At 41.9% G+C, this 24960-nt stretch overlaps 1 protein-coding gene across 3 annotated transcripts in view; it reads left to right on the top strand.

Annotated features, from left to right (window-relative positions):
* The window catches only part of LOC126426870 (THAP domain-containing protein 2-like), a 45851-nt gene that overhangs the window by 4060 nt on the left and 16831 nt on the right, over positions 1-24960 (top strand). For all 3 annotated transcript variants that reach the window (XM_050088907.1, XM_050088906.1, XM_050088908.1), the window contains exons 4-5: positions 8249-8314; positions 10313-10378. In XM_050088907.1, coding sequence (XP_049944864.1) covers positions 8249-8314; positions 10313-10378 — 132 coding nt within the window. The remainder of the gene's footprint in view (positions 1-8248; positions 8315-10312; positions 10379-24960) is intronic.

Genomic DNA, 24960 nt, shown 5'->3' with positions numbered 1-24960 from the left:
AGATTTTGTTGCTTATGTACTCCCAGAGGGGGGGGGGGGGGGGGGGGGGGGGGGGAAATCACAAGGCATGAGGTGTGGTGACGTGGGTGGCCAAAAGCTATGAACAATATCTCATTATCTAGTTCTTCCAGTCTAATGGTGTGAGATGATGGTGATAACGCCTCACCTCAGGGTGAAAGTGAGGTGGGGGAGTAGTCGTGCATAAAAAATGAAATCATTGGAATCTTTATGAACTTGAGGAAATGACCAACTGTGCACCATATCCAGTTATGAAATTCCTGTCAGTTTCCTCTGCAAAATAGAAAAGTCCATAAGCTTTGTCAACAGAAATAGTATAAAACACGTTCAGTTTCGGTGAGTCTTTCATGTTAGATGACGACGTCAGGATTTTGTGACCTCCAAATTTGTACCGAATAGATGAAACGTTGATTTGTCTGAAAAGGCGAGCCAATTGAAGAAGTGTCCTCTGCCGTATCCTGGAGAACGGAAATGCAAAATTCGTATCTTTTGTTATGGTCGCCAGGACCCAATTGCTGGCAGTAACTGCAACTTGTAAGGCTTCATATACAGGTGTCTCTTTCAGAAAGCACCACACTGTTGTTTGAGGAAACCCATCTCGTGGACTTCCGAGGGCTCCGTGTGAACGCATCTCACATATGCTCGACATTTTCATCAGCTGAACGTGGCCGACTAATGCTCTTCCCTTTGCATATGTGATGAGCTTCTGGGAATTGTGTATGCCTGCACAGATGTGGCTTCTTCCTGAATCAATGATGGAATGCACGTTGCACTTGAACAGTGGATTGAATTCATGAAAATTTCAACACAGAGAAGACTTCTCTTGTGGTATGGTTGTAATGGTGCTACATACAAACAACTCTGTCGCTGTACCTAATCTTTGGACCTTCCTCTATCCAGTGACATGCGGAATGCATCTCTATCTTTTATGGCTTGTAATAAACCACTTAAATTTGTTCTTTCTTTTTGCATTGCCAAGTATAGGCAATAAAAATAGGTGAGGTAGTGGTGGAATTCTACTCCCTATAGCATATTTCTAGTGCTCATAAGCATAATAAAACATGACACAAAAATGTATTTAAAAGCCAAGGGTGGCAAAATCAGAAGCTAGCTCAAGTGTTAACAAGGATATCATGCATTCACGCTAGATTATTAAACCTGCCGTAACCTAAAGTGTTAATGGTCAAACATAAAGGGTGAACCAGGATTACACCGACACTTTCAGCGGTTGAATCAAAATAAGAAAAAAAAATATTGAGTAAACATGAGCTATAAAATACATTATGTTAAGGGGGGAAACCACATTAGGAGGCTGTTTGACACTGATTTTTTGGTTTTTTTTTTTTTTTTTTTTTTTTTTTTAGCTGAGAAGAATTAATTAGAATTTAATCAAATTTTGACATCATTTCATTCATATTCAGAAACACTTCTTGTCAATTTTTTTGAATAATTTCAGCCAAAACTAACAAAGTTACACTGTGATGTCCGATGAAGGTTGTGAGTATATTACTCCAATTGCATGCAGTATAGCCATTCAGATTTTTATCTGAAATCAAAAAGGTTTTGATTTTACATTAATAACTTATTTTCAAAGAATATGAACCTCACTGCAGGTGAAAATAATGAAAATTAAAAATTTTACAGGTGTTGGAACAATTTACTTAGACTTTCACGATTTTTTCCTCTAATTATGCAAAGAAAGATACCCTTACAATCATGATATCATCTCACAAGTTGGTCATATAATTTGTAATTTTATAAAGAATCATACTATCTGTTTTCATAATGATCCGTTCTATACTTTTTAAGTTAGACTGCACGCAAATGTGAAAAAAGTCATTTTGAAATAAATGCATTTGAAAAATAAATTCTTGGAAACTAGAAATTCAAGTAAGTTAACAACAATGCAAAATGCTTATTGATTAGTCTGTGTTTCCAGCACCATATAGTAATCCTCCTCGTTCCTCATAGGATTTGTTTTGCACATGGAGTGGTGCTTTCTGACCTTCTTTCAATTAAAATGAACTACGTCGATATTGCCAGCCCACTTGCTGGTTATCCATTTGTTCAGCATAATTGAAGCTTTGCGTGCCTACTAAATTCCTGCCTCATTCATGACCATCAGAAGGGATGAATTTCTTTCATCGATTAAGCCCGCTGCTAAATATGATGCCCATTCAACAACTTTTAGTCCGGAGTACAAGTGTTTAGGAGCTAATCCCCAAATAGTGGAATTAAAACTTTCGTTTGCATTTCGTGTGAGGTTGAACCAGTCAAGCCTACCTGAGGTAGTGCTCTGCCCTATCTGTGCTCGAGCCTGTACCTGATGTGCAGTTGGTACTATGCTCATATTATCTAAACGAACGCAAATTTTCCTTTGAAAGTTTGACAGTGTATTCCTGGATAGTTAAGCTACCGATTTAGGTTTTTATTTTATTTTGAAATATATGGTTTCCCCCCTTAAGAGCAATGATCAACTTGACAAACTATGAGAGTAAGAAGCCATTAAGTTCGGTTTTAACTGTTCTGACTACTAAAGATAATGCTGTATTCTAGCATGCCCTCCCCTCCTCGTTGCAATGTGTAGCACCTGACAGTGGAGTTCAAAACTAGTCATGCTATTAAAATCTCATTTACAGCTTAAGTGGACTTCTGTCTTTTCAGTACAACTCTCAGTTGTAGTTGTTCTCAAATCAAATTTTTGTTTGCTGTGTTTGTGGTATACTTAGTAACTGAATATTTTTTCTTTAAAAATATTGCATATTGTGGTAGATTGCCTACTAGCTAATGGTAGCCCAGGAATTACTGGAAGTATTTGGGGCTCTGTTGGTGAATACTGCAGTGTTGCACACACCCTGTGTTGGTTTTGTAAGATTTTAATTCTCACAGTCCATCAATATATCAGCCCTGTCTTGACACTGTAGTCTGGATTTCCTGGTTTTTGATTCGAATAGGCAGCATTTCTTCCACTTCTCAGTAAATCAGCATCACTTTACATGTAGATCAATCAAATATTCTTGCCAATACGTTTAATTAAAAACAGTTGTTTGTTTCAGTTAAAATCAGGTCAGGTAACATGAAAAAGTTCATCAAGTTGTGTGTCTCATAAAAACCGCAGAGTTTATGCTGTGGTCCATGATAAAATTTCGAGAAGTTTCAGAAAGTCAGAGATGACACTGCTTATACAGATCCATTGAAACACGCTTTATATTGATGCACTATTTTACTTCAGTAATCTCAAAAATTAGTAACTGTTCTTGCCAGGTTCCTATGAGCTTTTAATGAGTGAATATATAAGGATATTTCACAAATTAACACTTCTGAACTCTGAGATGTGGTTAGTGTAGAAAAGTCAACCAAACCTGTTAATATCTGTGCTGTAAAATTTTACATAGTAAAATATTTTGTTTTTCAACACACAAAGTGCAGTTGATGCCAATCCACTTCTGTTAACAGAAATCCAGTCAATCTGATTCCAGTAGATACTTCGTGCACTAGTCACTCAACTTTAATAAATAAGAAATAAGAGTTATTTTGTAATAAATTGCTAATACACAGTTTGTAAAATAATGGTATTGTCATAAACACACTTTACATAATTTTGTACAAATTTGAGCCATAAAATACGAGGGTATTTCGGAAAGTAAAGATACACCATACGCTAGAGGAACAGAAGAGTTTTGGCGAGCAAGTTGGCAACACTGGTGTTAACCTTGAACCGTTAGCTTTCTCCTCGTGCTCGTTCAGCAGTTGAATGTTGCTTCTGGTTGGAGTAGGTCGTGTTCAAATGGCTGGTTCAGAATCCTGCCAAATGCAAAGTGCACTCCGTCATACGTTTTCTTCATGCAAAAGGTCAGCTACCAGCGGATATTCACAAAGAAATCGTTTCTGTTTATGGGAACATTATGAATCGACAAAATGTAATGAAATGGTGTCGTCATTTCCCTGAAGGTAGGACCAATGTTCATGACGAACAAAGAACAGGTCGGCCATCTGTGATCTCTGATACCCTTCTTCGGAGAACGGAGGGAACAATTCGTGCGAATAGACGTCTCACATTGAAAGAATTGCATCAGATCATACTGGACGTGTCAATGATGACTCTTTGACGTTGTGACTGTCATGTTTGGGTACAGGAAATTGTGTGCATGCTGGGTTCCAAAACTGTTAAAGGAAGAACACAAAAAGAAAAGGATGGGTTTTGCACTCGACTTCCTCACACGCTATGCTGAAGCGGGTGATGAGTTCCTTGATCACATTGTGACAGGTGACAAGACATGGTTTTATCACCATACACCTGAATCCGAGCAACAATCGATGCAATGGCGCCATTCGAATTCACCAAAAGCCAAGAAATGCAAAATGTCGGTTTCAGCGAAGAAAATCATGGCTTCTGTTTTTTGGGACAGACAAGGGATTCTTCCGTTGGAATTTATGCCTCCTGGAACGACAGTCAATGCTGCTGCATATTGCTAGACTTTGAAATGCCTTCAAAGGGCAATTCAAAACAAATGCAGGGGAACACTGACAAGTGGAGTCAGCTTGCTTCACGACAACGCCCGGCCTCACACAGCACTCGTTACCAAAGCACTATTCAAACAATTCAAATGGGATGTAGTGGACCATCTGCCATACAGCCTGGACCTTGCGCTCACCGACTTCCGCATCTCCCATTACCTGAAGTCACATCTCGGTGGAAAATCATTCCATGACGATGAAGAGATCGAAGATGAAGTTGAAATGTGGTTCCGACAACAGGCGGCAACCTTCTATGACTGTGGGATACAAAAGCTTGTGCACCGAATAAACAAATGTTTGGATAACGGGAGTGATTATGTCAAAAAATAACAAATAATCCAGTTAATAAGATGTAACTGACGTTTTCTAAATAAATGTTTTATTTAAGGACTGCGAGCCATTGTATCTTTACTTTTTGAAATGCCCTCGTACATGACGTAAGCTCAAGAGCATCTTTAAAGTAACTAACATATTTCATTTCAGCATCTTTAAAGTAACTAACATATTTCATTTCAGTTTTTGTGGTCTTTACAATTTTTTCGTCGTAACAATTTCTGCTAGTAATGCTGTCTGCCAAAGCCTTTCTTCTTGTGACTGCAGACTTGTGGCACCCAGTTGCCCAACGACCAGTTGTGTGGCTTGGCTGCAGGTTGCTCCAGATGGATGTAATTTTGTACAGTGAGTGTGGGACTTAAAACATAGCACCAGAAATCAGTTCTCATGCTAAACAAATAAGAAGAAGAAGAAGAATACAAACAAAAATTTCCTTCACTCGCCACATGTGTTTGAAGCAGGTCATAAAGCCTCACATTTTACATTTTGAGAGACTACAATGCACTAGTGTTTTTGTAACCTTTTGTTAACAATACAGTTAGTAAGAGCGGGTTGGTAAATGTAAATGTACATGTGACTAGGCTGTCCTATAAGGTAGACTGGCAGTCTTGTGCAAGTATTTTTAGTTGACACCCCTTTGGCAATTTGTGTGTCAGTGAGGATGAAATGAAGATCAAGACAACACGACACCCAGCCCCGAGCAGAAAGAAATCTCTTGCCTGGCTGAGAATCGAACCCGGGCCCCTTGCGTGGAATTCTGCATCACTGACCACTCGGCTATAAAGGCAGATGGTTGGTAACCATTGCTTACAACTATTGTTTTGATTGTGTCTATTTGTTCAAACTCAGTGGAGTTGAAAGCAAACAGTGAATCATGCATGACGTGGAAAGAAGCATTTACTTGTTTATTTTTTGAGGGGGGGGGGGGAGGAGGCAAGTTCAGGACACTGACAAAGCTGGAATGTTGGGGACATGTGTGTATTTGTGTGTCCTCTGTATGTTCTTAATCGGAAGCTTTGTGTGTTGTTGTCAATATTAATGTCTCGGTTGTTGATGGATATACTTCCTATTTATTTGTATGTTCTTGCAGTCCTCATTCGTATTTCTCAGAAAAGTCTGCGGTATTCTGATTGTTCCTTTCTACATATGTACCAGTAGCAGTGTATCTCACATTTGACTAGCGGTTACAGTTTAAGTAGCAGTCTTGAAACTGTTCATGGAAATTTCTGCTAGCAGTGGAGGCAACAGCTAACTCATCTGTCTTGGTAGAATGCGTTTTGGAAACAAAAATATTTTTTCTTGTATAGCTCCATAAAGTTTACCTGTTTTGTTGGATTAATATGCTTTTTCTGCAAATCTAGTCTTTAACAGGAATATTGCAAAACTTATTTAGTAAAAGTATACTGTTCTTAATACTGTGTTATGCTTTCAGCTTCACTGGTTTTGTATCTCAACTTGAGATTTTCTTCCCATATTGAGCACAGATTGCTGCAGACACTGGTAGAACTGGAAAGCTGTATTCTGAAAGATTAATTAAATCTAAAATAATGGCACAGAAGCATTCATATGTATTGTGGATCGTATTTCAGTCTCTCAAAAAGTACTGGTGCATTTATTAAAAATATTTTGCACTGGTTCCCTAAATGCCTTTGTGGTATTGTTACTCATGTTCTACAGTTTCTCAGTGTTACAGAAATCTTCTCTCTTTTTCAAATAATCTGTTTTGTCTAAAAGCATCCTTGTCCACTTTCGTCACTACTAAACCACTATTCTACTTTCTCTCTCAAGTCTCAGAGAGTTACCAGCCCACTTTTACTGACAGTATTCTGAATAAAAAGATAAAAAATCCACAAATGTGGCGCTTACAAGATCATTTTGATAAGGCGTAGCTCATACTGCATGAGGAGAACAGGTGAAGCAGTGTCCACCATAGTTGGAGAACACAACAAAAGCTGGAGGCTTTGTCTGAAGACCAGACACAGGTGTGTAGTAGGGGTAGAAATATGGCAGTCTGAGTACAAAGGCCAGAAACTGCCTCTGCCTGAAGTACTAAAGATCTAAAGGCACTACAAGGACGACCCTGAACAGGTACTGAACGAGCAGACTCTCTTGCTATTCCTCACTCAGTGATGCTATCACGCCTGCAGATTACCCCATCCAATTTTTTTTTGGATCGATTTACCATTTAGTTACTAATGGTTTTGACTGTATTATTTCACATATCCAGCATTAGCAGTTATTTGTTGTTCATATTTGTACCTTTTTGGACATCATCATCTTAGTCAGTAATGTTAGACAACAGGCTGATAAACCGAAACCCAAATTGAAAAAATAATTAGTGAATGCAGTGGCCAAAAATGTTTTTTCCAAAATGTTTTAAACCAGCATGTGTATGTGCTGTATGTATTTATTCTGAAAGTAGTTCTTAAATTTGTATGTATAATTTGCATACCAGTTGAAGGTGACTGTGCTTACAGAATACATTGCACAGAACAATATTTCCGTACTTTCTTTCTAGCAGTGTGTGCGTACCTGTGTATATTTTTTCTACATGTCCCTGTAGTTACAGTTGTGGCATAAAACATAGTAATTTCTTGGTGTGGGTAAAATATTGGGTATGCCACACAGCACATCATTCTACTAGTGGTCAGTGGCTACATCTCCTTGGTATTGTTTATTGTTCTTATCTTAGAATTTATATTGTGTAAAAAAGAAGATGATGTGACTTACCAAACAAAAGTGCTGGCAGGTCGATAGACACACAAACTAACACAAACATACACACAAAATTCAAGCTTTCGCAACCCAAGGTTGCTTCGTCAGAGGAAAGAGGGAAGGAGAGGGAAAGACGAAAGGATGTGGTTTTTAAGGGAGAGGGTAAGGAGTCATTCCAATCCCGGGAGCGGAAAGACTTAACTTAGGAGGAAAAAAGGACAGGTATACACTGATGCGCGCGCGCGCGCGCACACACACACACACACACACACACACACACACACACACACACACATATCCATCCGCACATACACAGACACAAGCAGACATTTCATTTCCCACGTGGAATGTTTCCCTCTATTATATTCAATTTATATTGTGTTATATTTAAAGAGCAAATGGATGTACAGTGGACTACAGTGGCCAGTCATGACAAGGAATTTGTGGGACTGAATGCTAGTGAAGGAAAGGACTTATACTGCAAGCACCCATTAAAGTTTTGGATTGGAAAGCCCAGTAGCTTGAGCAATATTCTTTTTTGTTTACCTGTGTAATTTTCAATTTTATTGGCATATACTGGCATGTTAACACTTATTTGTCCTGTAGATCATAGCTGCTGCCGTATAGACAATGCCCGATATTGACTGTAAATTTTATGTTATAGGTTGATCTGTGTCCTCACACATTCATTATGAATATGAGACAGGAGCCAGAGGATTATGAGAATGAGGTAATGTTTCGGTTGATATCACTACAATATATTTCCTATATTTAATGTCATTAATCACTGCTTTTACTTCAGTGGGTAATTTGCAGAATTATGATTACAGTTTACTTTTTTGGCCGGCTGGGTTTATCTTCTTGCAGTAGACAAGAGATTCAGAGTGTGGCATATCTGATTCCAGAGTATCAAGTAAAATAACACAGCTTGTATCCACTTCACCCCATCTACACTATGTGATCAAAAGTATCCAGACTCCCCCAAAAATATACATTTGTCATGTTAGGTCCATTGTGCTGCCACCTACTGCCAGATACTCCATATCAGCAACCGCAGTAGTCATTAGACATCCTGAGAGAGTAGAATGGAGCACTCTGCGGAACTCATGGCCTTCAAACGGGGTCAGGTGATTTGGAGTCACTTGTCATACGTCTGTACCTGGGATTTCCACACTCATAAACAGTGATAGTTAAGTGGGCATTCAAGGGACATGTACAGCACAAAAGAGTACAGGCCGACCTCGTCTGTTGGCTGACACAGATCCCTGACAGTTGAAGAGCGTCGTAATGTGTAATAGGCAGACATCTATCCAGACCATCACACACGAATTGCAAACTGCATCAGGATCCACTGCAAGTGCTATGACAGTTAAGCGGGAGGTGAGAAAACTTGGATTTCGTGGTTGAGCAGCTGCTCATAAGCGACACATCCTGCCGGCAAATGCCAAATGATGCCCCGCTTGGTGTAAGGAGCGTAAACATTGGACGATTGAACAGTGGAAAAATGTTGTGTTATTGACGAATGATTGTACACAATGTGGTGATCTGATGGCAGCGTCTGGGTATGGCAAATGCTCGGTAAACATCATCTGCCAGCGTGTGTAGTGCTAACATTAAAATTTGGCGGCAGTGGTGTTAAGAGTGTGGTCATGTTTTTCATGGAGGGGGCTTGCACCCATTGTTGTTTTGTGTGGCACTATCACGGCACAGGCCTACATTGATGTTTTAAGCACCATTTTACTTCCCACTGTTGAAGACTAATTCAGGGGTGGCGATCGCCTCTTTCAACACGATCGAGCACCTGTTCATAATCCACGGCCTGTTGCAGAGTGGTTACATGACAATAACGTTGCTGTAATGGTCTGGTCTGCACAGAGTCCTGACCTGAATCCCGTAGACCGCCTTCGGGATGTTTTGGAATGCCGACTTCGGACTTTGTGCCAGGCCTCACCGAACAATGTAGATATCTCTCCTCAGTGCAGCACTCCGTGAAGAATGGGCTGCCATTCCCCAATAAACCTTCCAGCACCTGATTGAATGTATACCTGCGAGCGTGGAAGCTGTCATCAAGGCTAAGTGTGAGCCAACACCATACTGAATTGTAGCATTATTGATGGAGGGTTCCATGATCATCTGTCATTTTCAGCCATCTGTCCGGATACATTTGTATGTATAATTTGCATACCAGTTGAAGGTGACTGTGCTTACAGAATACATTGCACAGAACGATATTTCCTTACTTTCTTTCAAGCAGTGTGTGCGTGCGTGCCTGCGTATATTTTTTTCCACATGTCCCTGTAGTTACAGTTGTGGCATAAAACATAGCAATTTCTTGGTGCGGGTAAAATATTGGGTATGCCACACATCATATCATTCTACTAGTGGTCAGTGGCTACATCTCCTCGGTATTGTTTATTGTTCTTATCTTAGAATTTAAAGTGTGTTATATTTAAAGAGAAAATGGATGTGCAGTGGACCACAGTGGCCAGTCATGACAAGGAAAAATGGTGGGACTGAATGATAGTGAAGAAAAGGACTTATACTGCTAGCACCCATTAAATTTTTGGATTGGAAAGCCCAGTAGCTTGAGCAATATTCTTTTTTGTTCACCAGTGTGATTTTCAATTTTATTGGCATATACTGGCATGTTAAAACTTATTTGCCCTGTAGATCATAGCTGCTGCTATTTAGACAATGCCCAATATTGACTGTAAATTTTATGTTATAGGTTGATCTGTATCCTCACACTTTCATTATGAATATCAAACAGGAGCCAAAGGATTATGAGAACAAGGTAATGTTTCATTTGATATCACTACAATATATTTCCTATATTCAATGTCATTAATCACTGCTTTTACTTCAGTGGGTAATTTACAGAATTATGATTACAGTCAACCAGGGTGTATAAGGAGCTGTTTCTCCGGGTATGTTCCAGCAGTGAATTACTCATAGTTTGCATGTGCAAGAGCAGTCTAAAACAGTTTGAAAGTGTTTTCGATTTTTGTGCTGGTGGAACACAGTTTTTCGTCCATACCATTTGGAGCCCTGTGAATTGTATGATTTCTGCCATACTTTGTACACAGCAGCAGTCATTTGGTACTGCATGGACATGTACGTGGTGTTCATTAATGTAAGGGAAATCTCCCAAGGATGGATAGATGACTTAAAAGAAGGAGAGAAGTTCATATATACATGTGGTCGGTTCTTTTTTTATTTTCTTGCTTAGACACTTTGTGTTGTATGTTTGCTTCATTTCTGTCTTTTTGTTTGAAGTTTCCAGCGTAGTTCTGCAAGTATTTTTTTTTTCCTTTCAAACATTGTTTTGGGAAGTATTAAGTCATCTCAGATGCCATGGTGCTGGTAAATAAGGTAATCCTTTTAGTATTGAGAACACATTTGGTAGTGGGAGCTTACCCTACAGTTCTTTGTTTAGTGTGTACTGATCATTCTTTACCTCTTCAGCAGTTGAATTGCCTGTTCTGAGAGAGTGCCACCTACCAAGCACGTGTTAGCAACCTGAGCGGGAGTGTACCTCCGGGGGGCTGACAATTCTCTGGTGAGTTCGTGTTTGGCTGCCACAGGGCCCCAGCCTTTGCAGCACTTTTCCTTTCTGTGCTGCATGTCTGTCTTCCTGTTATTCTTTTTGCCCTCCCTTGGGGAGCATGTCTGGGATGTTTTTGGGAATATGAACTAAATTTTCAGTAGCCTGACATCAGAACAGTCCCTACACAGTTTTTTCATTTTTTTCATTGCCCCTTTGCTACCCTTCCTGTGCTGTGGCATTTTAGTTTCCTCTTTTCCTTCTTCCTGCCTGTGTGCTGCTGGAGGCCAGCCCATGTGTCCGACACATAACAGGTGACTGAGTAATGCGTACTTTGCTGCCGCAGGTCGACAGGTAGGGTCTGCGTGTACCCCTTTGTACAGGCCAGGCCTAGGGAGGGGTGATTGCCTGAGCTGTTATCTTCCCAAAACGCTGATTGGTATGTCTCTCAGGTATTTGGCAGGTTTGAACAATCAACTGAGGCAGATGGTTCCCCCCTTGATGGAGGGCCCCGAGTTGGAAGAAGCGTGCCATCAGAGATGCTTGCAATCGTGAGGAATTTTCTCACAGTGAGCCAATCATCTTCTTCACACTCTATGTAAATGGAATTAGGTTAACAATTCAATGACCATCCCAGCTGCACCGCAGTCCCTCATGGTTTCACGTACTGAAGACGGTCAGCCCTTTGTTACGGTTACACCATTTATTGTTCAGGAAGGTGTTGATGCAATTGCTGGCCCTGTAAAATCCTGCTGTTGTTTACACAAGGGCAGTTTGCTTTTGGAGACTCATTCTGATTCTCAAGCGCAACAAATGCTTGCAGTGTTGCTCGTCCACAGCTATTCCGCTCGTATCGAGGCCCAACGAATGCTGAATTCTGGTGTTATTTACACTAGGCTGCTTGATGGTCTGACTGAGGCAGAAATTGAAACTTACCTGCCTGATCAGGACGTCACAGCAGTTCGTCAGGTGATGAAAAAGGTAGATGCATCATTGGTGCCCGCATGCACTCTTTTTCTGACGTTTGATAGAGTAGTGCTTCTGTTGAAGATCAAAGCAGGCTATGAAGTCATCACAGTCCGAATGTACATTCTAACCCCAATGCGCTGCTACCAGTGTTATCATTGGAACCACACTCAAATGTCCTGTTGATACCTGGCCAAATGTGTTACCTATGGTGAGGTTGTTCACAACAGCATTTGGCCTGCCTCCTTCTTCCCACTGTATCAATTACAATGGCAACTATGCAACCTCCTCCTGAGAATATCCTGTGTATCTCAATGATCAGGCTGTCCATGAGATCCGGGTGAAGGAAAAAAGTGCTGTACCATGCTGCTCGCAATTTGTTGGCTAGTTGGAAGCCCTGCATTTTACCATCTGGCACTGTTCTTGCTATCTTGCTCCACGAAGGACATAGCTGTGCAGACTCGCAGACTCAAATTCAGCACCTCAGTTGTAAAATCTCTCTGTCACGGTACCATCCCCGTCTCCCCCTCTGGCTGTGCAACAAGCCACGAAATTTTTGCCTCACACGGCAAAATCACCTGCTAAGCAATCAGCAGGTGAGACAGGCTGGGAAGAATACTCCCATGAAGACTGTTTACATCTCTCCAGCCAACAAACATCTGAATCTCCAACTGCCAGCCACAAAGTATCCAAGAAATCAAACAAAGGCGAACGGTGTTCTCCTTCACCGTTTTCAAGAACCTCTTAAATGGTGTCACCATGCGATACCCTTGCCCGCCCAACCTTTGTGTCAGTGGTGTGCACCGCTAACCATTTTGCTGCCCTGGAATCCACAGACTGGCTGAGGGAGAATGCCGATGCCTCTCTAGAACTCGTAGCGCAAGATCTTCCAGCCTCTGCACTCTGTAGCAGAGTGTCTTCGTAGGCTGGCACTTGGCAGCTGCCCTTCATTTTTTCCCTCCTCTTTCCTTTTTCCAGCATGACTCTCCTCCAATGGAACATTTGCAGCTTTAGATCTAACGAGAAGGAATTATGGCTCTTCATGGAATCACAGCGTCCACTTGTTCTCTGCCTCCAGGAAATAAAATTGCATCCTCATGACCTCTTTGACCTCTTGCATTTCTTTCCAGTCTGCTTTGAGGGTGGCATTATGTCTCACGGGACTGTCATGCTGCTCATCCAGGATATTATTTACAGTCAAATCATCTCAGTGAACACCTGGCTACAAATTGTTGCAGTGTTCATTTTCCTCCATCACTTCACCTTTTCTGTTTGTACCATCTACAGCCCTCCGTCATTCATTGTCACGGGGGCAGACTTCCTCCAACTTATTGGACAACTCCTTCACCTCTTTTTGCTGCTTGGTGACTTTAATGTTCACCATCCCCTTTGGGCTTCTTCCAGAACTTGTCAGAGAGGTGCCCTTTTGGCACAATTAACTAAACCGCATCTGCCTTAACAATGGAGCACCCATGTTCATTTTCAGACTCCACACACACACATGTTCCCATTTGGCCCTCTCCTGCTCTGCCCAGCTTGCCCATCATGTCAAGTGGCCCATTCTCTCTGGTACATACTCTAGTGACGGTTTCCCATGTGCTGTATGTTTGCCGACTCCTTCCCACCTATGTGTAAACCCAAATGGCAGCTTTCTAAAGCCGACTGGAGACTTTACTCCTCCTTGCAACCTACACCGGACACCATTTCCCCAGTTGTGATGACCACATAGAATACTTTCGAAATGTTATCCTTATTGCCACAGAATGTTCTGTTCCTCACACTTCACCTTTACTGCGTTATGTCCCGGTCCCTCGGGGAACTCGGGCACGCCACGATGCAATTGATGTGCAGAGACGTGCTCTCCGCATTTTTAACTGTCGTCCTAAGATTGTGAACTGCATTCATTGTAAACAGTTGCGTGCACAGTGCCGGTTGCTATCTCCAACACCTCGGCTTGCTAATTTGCAGTGATTTTAAGCTACACCGTCACTCTCGGCTCGGGTGATAGGTATTACCCGAGTGTATTACCCGAGCTGCCTCCACTCATTTCTGATGGAGGAAGGCAGGGTGATAGTGGGTGTAGCCCAAAATCTCCACAAAATAGCTATGCTATCAGAATCGTCAGTGCTACGATGCTGCTTTTACTGTGAGGGAGCTACGTCATGTTCTCACTTCGTCCCGATCCTCTTCCCCAGGGCCAGTCGATGTTCGTATTCGGGTGTTGCAGCACCTTCCTCTTGTGGGCAAGCAGTTTCTCCTTCGTACGTACACTCACATCTGGGCAGAGCACACGTTCCCCTTGAGCCCGGTAAGGACAAACACGTTCCTTCCAGCTGTCACCCCATTTCTCTCACCGGCTGTGTTCGCAAAGTGACAGAGCGTGCGATTCGTGCCCAGTTGGTATGGTGGCACGAGTCTCACAATTTATTAACCACTGCACAATGTGGATTTCAAGTGCACCGTTCTGTAGTTGGCGATCTTGTCACTTTGTCAACCCGTGCCATGAATGGTTTCTGCAGAAATACCAGACTGTAGCCACTTGTTTTGATTTCAAGAAAGCCTTTGACACCTGCTGGAGGACTGGTATCCTCTGTACTCTCTACACGAGGTATTCCGAGGATGCCTGCTCCATTTCCTTCAGGAATTTTTAGAAGACAGAGTTTTCAAGTTACATGAGGGTTGTGCCTTCTCGGACACCTTTATCTAGGAAAATGGGATGCCTCTGGGCCCCGTCCTGAGAGTCATCATTTTTGCAGTAGCCATTAATCCTGTCATGGCCTGTGCCCTACCGGGCATCTCCTGCTCAATTTTATCGACAATTTTGCGATCTATTGTAGTTCTCCGTGGACTTGTCTCAGTGAGTGGTGTCTTCGGCGATGTCTCGATTGTCTTTACTTGCGGAACATAGAGTGGCTAGCACTTTTCCTCTGAAGGTGCATTGGGTTTCTTCCACCATCTTTAGATATTGAGCCTTTGCTCTTCCGCTAACTGAAACTACAAAATTTCTCGGACTCGTGATTGATAGGGAACTTTTTCGGTCGTCTCACATGTCTTACCTGGCTGCTCTCTGTACCTGGCCCCTCAATCTTCTGTGTCCTAAGCGGTACTTCCAAGGGGAGCAGATTGGACCACCCTCCTCCATTTGCACTGGTCCCTTGCCCAGCCAAAACTACACTATGGGTATTTCTTTTATACATTTGCACATCCATCCATTTTCTGCCGTCTAAATACAGTTCATCGTCGTGATGCCTGTTCGACCACTGGCACCTTTTACACTAGCCCGGTTGAAAATCTCTATGCAGAAGCTGCCGAACTACCGCTGTCATACTGGTGTGATGTTCTACCAGCAGATACGCGTGCCGTTTGTCTGCCGTGCCTGGCCGCCCATCCTATGCCTCCTCCTTCATGACTCCTGTGACTGTCAGGGTGGGGACACCTCCCTCTTCTCTGTAACCCCCTGGAGTTCGCTTTCGTCATTTGCTCTGGCAGCTTAATTTCACACTACCTGCCAGTTTCCCCAATGGGTGTGAACCCTTCACCATCTTTCTAGTACCTTATGCCGCGGAAGTCGAACACACGCCAGAACAAATGGACATGGTCAGCCCATAGAGGGCTCTCCCTCCGCAGTGGCTATTCCGCTCAGTGGCTCTCGCGCAGCGAGAGCGCCACCGTTACGCCACGAGCAGACAGCGGCCAATAGCCGCTCCCTCCGGTTTTGTATATAGGGACCATCTCTGCCCTAGTCCAGTCAGTCTGGTACTCACTCTGGATTTAGTTTCTATCTTGGTGGTTCTGCGTTCTGGTCATTGCTCGTTGTGACATTTGCCTGGCTCTGGTTTCAAGTGGATTTACTGTTGGTGTTCGGTGTTTGGTGTTGTGGTTTCCACAAGCCTCCGTTGTTTATCTCTTGCTTGTTGTGTCGGTCATAGTCAGTCGTGGTCGGTTGTTGTCAGTTGTCATTGGTCTGTCGTCCGACTCGTCCTTGTGTTTACCCGAAGGTGCATGCTCCACCGCCGGCGGCTTACCCGCCTGGCAGTTCCGATCCGCAGCCAAGGCGTTTCCGCAGTTGGTTTTGGTTACAACAACCTCGGATTCACGTGGTGGCTTGTGCTCACCTTGGACTCCATTTGCTTCTTAAAGAAACTACTCCAGATTCGATCTATCGTTTTAAGTTTCTCGACCTTCAGTTGGAGCTCAGCGAAGGTATCTTTGTGTACACTGATGGCCTTTAGTTGACTGTGTGTGCTGTACACCGTCCATCCCTTAGTGTGATGGGTTCAAGAAAGTTTCCTCCTGCTCACTCTTGATGGAGCCACCGCGATGTTTATGTGGGTCCCTTTTGTCGGTCTGAAATAGAAACGTGGCTACTGACGCTGCTGCCGAAGCCTCGGTCCTTCTAGTTCTTCCGTTCCTTCCGATTATCTCCGTGTTGCCATCTGTGAGCAGGTGGTATCACTTTGACATAATCACTGGTTTTCCCTACAGGGAAACAAGCTCCAGAGCATTAAACCTCTCCCAGTGGCTTAGTCGTCTTCCTCACGGCTGTCTCACTGTGAGCAGCTCATTTTAGCTAGGTTGCATATTGCGTACTGTTGTTTTAGCCGTTTCTTAGGTGGTGATCCCTTACCATTTCGTGCTCACTGTCGTAAACCTTTGACGGTTTGCCATTTCATGACTGAATGCCCTTTTTCAGCCACTTACATTCTAATGTATGTTTGCAGTCTGAGTTATCAGCCATTTTAGCAAATGATGCCTGGGCTGTCAACCAGATTTATTTTTTATCCATTGTAGTAGTATGGCAAAGGACATTGTTCCTACATCTACATCTACATCTACATGATTACTCTGCAATTCACATTTAAGTGCTTGGCAGAGGGTTCATCGAACCACAACCATACTATCTCCGTACCATTCCACTCCTGAACAGCGCGCGGGAAAAACGAACACCTAAACCTTTCTGTTCGAGCTCTGATTTCCCTTATTTTATTTTGATGATCATTCCTACCTATGTAGGTTGGGCTCAACAAAATATTTTCGCATTCGGAAGAGAAAGTTGGTGACTGAAATTTCGTAAATAGATCTTGCCGCGACGAAAAACGTGTTTGCCTTAATGACTTCCATCCCAACTCGCGTATCATATCTGCCACACTCTCTCCCTATTACATGATAATACAAAACGAGCTGCCCTTTTTTGCACCCTTTCGATGTCCTCTGTCAATCCCACCTGGTAAGGATCCCACACCGCACAGCAATATTCTAACAGAGAACGAACGAGTGTAGTGTAAGCTGTCTCTTTAGTGGACTTGTTGCATCTTCTAAGTGTCCTGCCAATGGAACGCACCATTGGCTCGCCTTTCCCACAGTAATATCTATGTGGTCTTTCCAACTGAAGTTGTTCGTAATTTTAACACCCAGGTACTTAGTTGAATTGACAGCCTTGAGAATTGTGCTATATATCGAGTAATCAAATTCCCACGGATTTCTTTTGGAACTCATGTGGATCACAGAAATCTTTTCTAAATCGCTTTGCAACTGATACTGGTCTTCAGATGACCTTACTAGACGGTAACAACCTAAGAGAACTGCTCAGATTGTCACCCAGGTCATTTGTATAGATCAGGAACAGCAGAGGTCCCAGGACACTTCCCTGGGTAACACCTGATATCACTTCAGTTTTACTCGATGCTTTGCCGTCTATTACTACGAACTGCGACCTTCCTGACAGGAAATCACGAATCTAGTCGCACAACTGAGATGATACTCCATAGGCCCGCAGCTTGATTAGAAGTCGCTTGTGAGGCACGGTGTCTAAAGCTTTCCGGAAATCTAGAAATACGAAATCAACTTGAGATCCCCTGTCGATAGCGGCCATTACTTTGTGCGAATAAAGAGCTAGCTGCATTGCACAAGAACAATGTTTTCTGAAACCATGCTGATTACGTATCAATAGATCGTTCCCTTCGAGGTGATTCATAATGTTTGAATACAGTATATGCTCCAAAAATCTACTGCAAACCGACGTCAGTGATATAGGTCTGTAGTTTGATGGATTACTCCTACTACCCTTCTTAAACACTGGTGCGACCTGTGCAATTTTCCAATCTGTAGGTACAGATCTATCGGTGTGAGTGCGGTTGTATATGATTGCTAAGTAGGGAGCTATTGTATCAGTGTAATCTGCAAGGAACCTAATCGGTATACAATCTGGACCTGAAGACTTGCCCGTATCAAGCGATTTGAGTTGCTTCGCAAGCCCTAAGGTATCTACTTCTAAGAAACTCATGCTAGGAGCTGTTCGTGTTTCAAATTCTGGAATATTCCATTCATCTTCCCTGGTGAAGGAATTTCGGAAAACTGCGTTCAATAACTCCGCTTTAGCTTCACAGTCGTTCCTAAGGCATATTTTGTGGCTCTTCCTCCAAGAGGAGGTCCTTCTTAGTTGTCTTTCCTTTCATTGATTGGGCTTAATATGTGGTCATTTTTAACTCCTTTTTCATATTAATATTCTAATGTTCTGACATGGGCATGTATGACCTTAGTTGTTTTCACACCCTAAAACAAAACAGATGCGCATGCTTGTACCCTCTTACACAGTTTCAACCATAGGCCGTTTAAAGTACTGAGATACATTTGTAAACACATGGGTCATAAAAAGTCTGTGATGGCAAGTTTTGCTATACTTGACTCTTTTTACACACCCTGAGCCTAGTATTTGTTCCATGGGTATAAATAAAGCGTTACAACTAGCTCCATGAGGTTGTGGTTTATAACAACTTTGAAACAGATGGTTTTAAATTCTGGTGTCGAGATACTCTTTTATTCTTTGTGACAGAGTATGGCACTATTGCAAAACCTTCCCTTACCTCACCACCATCTCTCAGATCAGGATGTCGAAAACTGATTTCAGCTTCATAAATGTGCATCTCACATCTGAGGAGCCAGAAGCTTAGAAAAATATCAGTATTAGCAGGAGATGGTGACATTCCTTGTACACCACCATTGACATGGATCCTGTTCCATCCATTTCAGACCAGACAGCAATTAATGAACCTAAAAAGGAAGAGTTATTGCCTATGTTTTGTAATTTTGGATTAATAATATGTATTTTACAGAGAACTATGTGCATCAAATTTGTAAGTGTATCTAAAACTTATTTATACAGATTTTTTTTCTCCATTCAAATTTCTGTTGTTAGCGTGATGCACTTGTTTTAAACTTGTATAACTTGAGTTCCATTGTTCCTCAAGAGTTTTAATGTTCCCTTCCTAGTTCATACAATTAACACTCTCTTCTGATAATGCTGACTGTCAAGCCCCAAGCCTTACTGAGACAGGTTGGGTTGTTTGGGGGAGGAGACCAGACAGCGAGGTCACCAGTCTCATCGGATTAGGGAAGGACGGGGAAGGAAGTCGGCTGTGCCCTTTCAAAGGAACCATCCCGGCGTTTGCCTGGAGTGATTTAAGGAAATCACGGAAAACCTAAATAAGGAAGGCCGGACGTGGGATAGAACCGTCGTCGTCCTGAATGCGAGTCCAGTGTGCTAGCCACTGCGCCACCTCGCCAGCACAGAAAATATGTCGCTAACAGCACCAATAATTGCTTAAAACATGCTGTAACATACAATAAATAAGGTAGTATGAACGTATCGAAATAAAACTCTATTTCAAAATACGATTTGTAAAAATGTAATAATGTTTTACTGTGTTTGTACAACCATGCCATTTTCTGCAAGTTTTAGATTAAAAAACCCCACTGATGATGGTGATATTTGTCGCCGAAACTAGTTTGGGATAATAAATAAATAAATGAATAACGAGGTGTTTTGCATCAAGGCGGACTCAATTTCCGATATTACTGTATTTCTATGCAAACACGGACCAAATGGAAGAGGTCAAAGATAATATTAAACTGAATGGATTTGTGATTGTTGCTTCCACAGTGCACAGTGTCCAGAGCAAGTGTTTATAGAAAACTATCCCTTTGTGTATAATTGGTTCTGGTAACCACTTTTGAAAATGAAAGGATAGAGAAAAAATGCTTTGATTTTCCTTACTTTCATCTTTGTTGACGTACTTTCACTCATAGCTAGATTCTGCTAAATTTAAATGAACCTTCTCCTCTTTTTATACTTTGATTGTTTTTCTTACTCATTATCAGTTGTTGTTGCTCGAGTTCATACATGGCTGATGGATGTAAAAGTTAAAATTTTAGGCAAGTAGTTCATGGTAAATAATCTCTGACTCAAAATGTAAACACTGTTCTTCATAACATGTCTTAATGTAACCTGTATATCTCTGACATAGATAAGTCAGAATTTAAGTATTTATTTTCTGCATGTTATCCTGAATGATGAGTACAGTAACCAAGAAGCATGGCTGTATGGGGAGCAGCTACTGACAGGCCGAATGTGGGCTGTAATTATTGTATGGCAGCAGAATTTGGTGGTATTCTAATTCATTAATGCGGAACTGGTTTACACTGGAAAAATATTTGTAGCATTGTTGCCCACCGTGTGCTAATCTGGTGCTGTGAATGCAAGAAACGTGTATAGAAATTTTTCTGTATACAGTCTGTTTCAGAAGTGATGGTCAGTATTCAGGGATATGACAGGCATCATCATTTGGAACAAAAAAGTCAAGTCGACATGGGGTCTCAAATGCCTACCTCCAGAGCTATGAGCAATTCTCGATCTTTGATACTGTTGAAAAAAACCTCTTCTACTGCAAGCTCTTTGCTTTCCATATTTTGGGAAGTGGTAGTACGGACCAAAACGAGAAAGTCCTGTAAACATGTACTTTAAAACTCATACTTTAAAAATTATGACCACTTGTTCATTGGAAGAGTTGTTTCAAATTAGCAAACATGAACAACTGATCATAACTCCTAAGGTACCGTCAAACGGGGTGATTTCGAACAGTTTTGTCGTTATTTTGATTGTAACTTTTGTATACATTGTTAGATTAAATTGAATGTTATGGAGGTGGTGGGGTATATGTGTAACGAATAAAATATCCCAGAACCAGAAAGTGTATGTGTAGGTACATTTATCTGAGGCAGTGTCCGAAGTCACCCTATGGATTGGGGTGATTTCGGACACATGTGTTTTTAAAATCTCTGCCGAAGTTACAGTATATAGAGGGCGAATTTGGACAGTTACTGCCTTTTTTTTTCTCAAATTCGACATGCTTTTTATTTGATTTTGGTGTCATTTTACACATTTTAAGGTAGCCCTATGTTACAAATAAGTGATACGGAATGATATAATGAATTTGATATATTACGGATAAGTTCTGCACAAGTTCGTTTAATATTTTCACTTAAGCGAACGGAAAGATCTACTGACTGTCGTTTGAGGAATAAATGCACCCATTCTTCTTCTGGCAAATTATTATGAAATTTCTTCTCTTTTCGGCCAGATTTATCAAGGTAGCCTTTAACTAAATATCTAATATCCAATTTAGTGAAGGGAAATCTCCAATGTGCAGCCCTCAAGATGCCTTGCTTCAACATTTCTTCTTCTTCTTTACTTAGCACTGGCTGTCTTCCCATTTTTTTCGGATGTGCTTTCCGCACATGATTTAGGTATACCATACAAATCACACACTTTTCTATACAGTAATTTACCACTCTGTATATCACGAACAGCTTTATCTAAAAGTTCTGGGTCATAATTACACCATACTGTAGCACCTCTCCTGCACTTATACGCTCTTGGCATTGTCCGAAATCACCCCAGTACACAGGTTTACAAAAATTGTCATTGTTTTATAACCTTGCACGAGAAACTTGACAAATTTGTACAGAAATTGTCTCAATGCTGGTAGCTACTGAGCGCGTCAACAATTATGGTTACAATAACTTCCCGCTCGGTGCAACAATACAAAGTTTCCACTATGATGATGCATGGATTTTTAACAAGGAGACTATTCATCAATTATTCACCTAGGGAAACAATTGATGCAAAATAAAAGTTGTGGAAAATGATAAATGCAATCTTGTTGTTGTTGTTATTGTTGTTGTTGTGGTCTTCAGTCCTGAGACTGGTTTGATGCAGCTCTCCATGCTACTCTATCCTGTGCAAGCTTCGTCATCTCCCAGTACCTACTGCAGCCTACATCCTTCTGAATCTGCTTAGTGTATTCATCTCTTGGTCTCCCTCTACGATTTTTACCCTCCACGCTGCCCTCCGATACTAAATTGGTGAATCCTTGATGCCTCAGAACGTGTCCTACCAACCGATCCCTTCTTCTAGTCAAGTTGTGCCACAAACTCCTCTTCTCCCCAATTCTATTCAATACCTCCTCATTAGTTATTTGATCTACCCATCTAATCTTCAGCATTCTTCTGTAGCACCACATTTCGAAAGCTTCTATTCTCTTCGTGTCCGAACTATTTATCATCCACGTTTCACTTCCATACGTGGCTACACTCCATACAAATACTTTCAGAAACGACTTCCTGACACTTAAATCTATACTCAATGTTAACAAATTCCTCTTCTTCAGAAACGCTTTCCTTGCCATTGCCAGTCTACATTTTATATCCTCTCTACTTCGACCATCATCAGTTATTTTGCTCCCCAAATAGCAAAACTCCTTTACTACTTTAAGTGTCTCATTTCCTAATCTAATTCCCTCAGCATCACCCGACTTAATTCGACTAAAAATGCAATCTTGTGTTTAAAATAACTGTCGCACAGGTGTTAAAATAAGTAACTCTTTGTTTCTATGCATTGGCAAAAAGCAAATAAGCCATACTGTCCGAATTCGCCCCGGTGTCCGAAATCATCCCGTTTGACGGTACACATTTTAGAGCATATGTTTACTGGACATTTTTTCTTGTTTTGGTCCATGTTACCACTTCCCAACATACGGACAGCAAAGACCTTGCAGTGGAAGAAATTTGTTTCACAGTGTCGAAGATCGAGAATTGCTCGTAGCTCTCAAGGTATGCGTTTTAGAGTGCTCGTTTACTTGACATTTTTGGTTTGAACGATCTTTCCTGTCATATCCCTGAATACTGAACATCACTTCTGAAGCACCCTGTATAATGCATTAGGACTGGCACATATGCGGAACAGGTCAAACAAGAGAGAAAGGCATAATGTTGATTTCATTCTTAAGCACTGCTTAAACAATTTGTTCAATATGAACACTGCAGATGTTGACAAGATGCTGCATAATGCCAGATTTGCACACGGACCTCGGTGAGTAGCTGCACTTTAATTATAACCACCTGGTATGTTGTCTGGCATGCCTTGATTGTTTCCATGCCAGGTTTTTACAAGAAGCATATTTTCTTGAAAATTGGCATCTGCTGCTACGACGTACTGTATCCTTTTCTCTTAAGCAAACAGTTTTCTTAGGGTTTTCCTGTATAGTGCATAATATTTGTTGATTTTGCGCCTCATCCAGTAGTTTGTAAAATTTGATGAAAGTATGATCCCGTTCTTGTTCATTAAATTTCTCAAATCATTTTCAAACAATGGAAAATCCCGGATGGAATGTAACAATACCAGAGAAGGAAAGTTGCTACTCACTATATGGCAGAGATGCTGAGCCGCGATAGGCACAACAAAAAGATTCACACAATTATAGCTTTTGGCCATAAAGGCCTTCATCAGAAGTGGACACACATACACACACGCACACATAGACTCACGCAAACACAATTTGCACACACGTCTGCAGTCTCAGAGAACTGAAACCACACTGCGAGCAGCAGCACCAGTGCATGATGGGAATGGTGACTCTGTGGGGATAAGGAGGAGGCTGGGGTGGAGAGGGGGAGGGATAGTATGGTGGGAGTGGCAGACAGTGAAGTGTTGCAGTTTAGACGGAGGGCAGGAGAGAAGGTGCGGAGGGGTAAGTAATGGAAAGGAGATAAATAAAAAGAAAGCGTGTGGAGCTGAAATGGTGGCTGTGTAATGCTGGAATGGGAACAGGGAGGGGGCTACATGGGTGAGGACAGCAACTAACGAAGGTGGAGGCCAGGAGGGTTACGGGAACGTAGGATGTATTGCAGGGAAAATTTCCACCTGTGCAATTCAGAAAAACTGGTGTTGGTGGGAAGGATCCATATGGCACAGGCTGTGAAGCAGTCATTGAGATGAGATGACGGATATCATGTTTGGCAGCATGTTCAGCAACAGGGTGGTCCACTTGTTTTTTGGTGACAGTTTGTCGGTGGCCGTTCATACGGACAGACAGCTGGTTGGTTGTCATGCCTCCCGCCTCCACACCTTTTCTCCTGCCCTCCGTCTAAACTGCAACACTTCACTGTCCGCCACGCCCACCATACTATCCCTCCCCCTCCCCACCACAGCCTCCTCCTTACCCCCACCCAGTTGCCACTCCCATCATGCACTGGTGCTGCTGCTCGCAGTGTGGTTTCAGTTCTCTGAGACTGCAGACGTGTGTGCAAGTTGTGTTTGCATGAGTCTGTGTGTGCATGTGTGTATGTGTGTCTACTGCTGGCAAAGACCTTTATGGCTGAAAGCCACAATTGTGTGAATCTTTTAATCGTGCCTATCACAACTCAGCATCTCCACTATACGGTGAGTAGCAACTTTCCTTCTCTGGTATCAAAGCATTTTCAACAACATTTACACAGTTGGTTTCTCTCTTAACTGGCTGTTGTACTACTGTTGTCAAAATGTATTGTTTCCCTTGTATCCTGCCTGGTTTTAGAAAAGTATTACAAACGCATTTTGCTGGATAAGATGTTGTCTTTCTTGTGTGCTTGTTCTTTAGAAAATTTTGTCCTGCTGTTCTGTCAGCTGGCATTGTATCTCATGATTGCCATTATTTTCTAATAGTTTATTGTTGCATGTTAAAATGGCAAAATCAAAAGAATTGGAACTTGCT

Source organism: Schistocerca serialis, chromosome 11 (assembly GCF_023864345.2).
Source record: "Schistocerca serialis cubense isolate TAMUIC-IGC-003099 chromosome 11, iqSchSeri2.2, whole genome shotgun sequence".
In the NCBI taxonomy this organism is placed as follows: domain Eukaryota; kingdom Metazoa; phylum Arthropoda; class Insecta; order Orthoptera; family Acrididae; genus Schistocerca; species Schistocerca serialis.
Note: the sequence above shows the minus strand (reverse complement) of the source record. Positions and strands in the feature narration are given on the sequence as shown.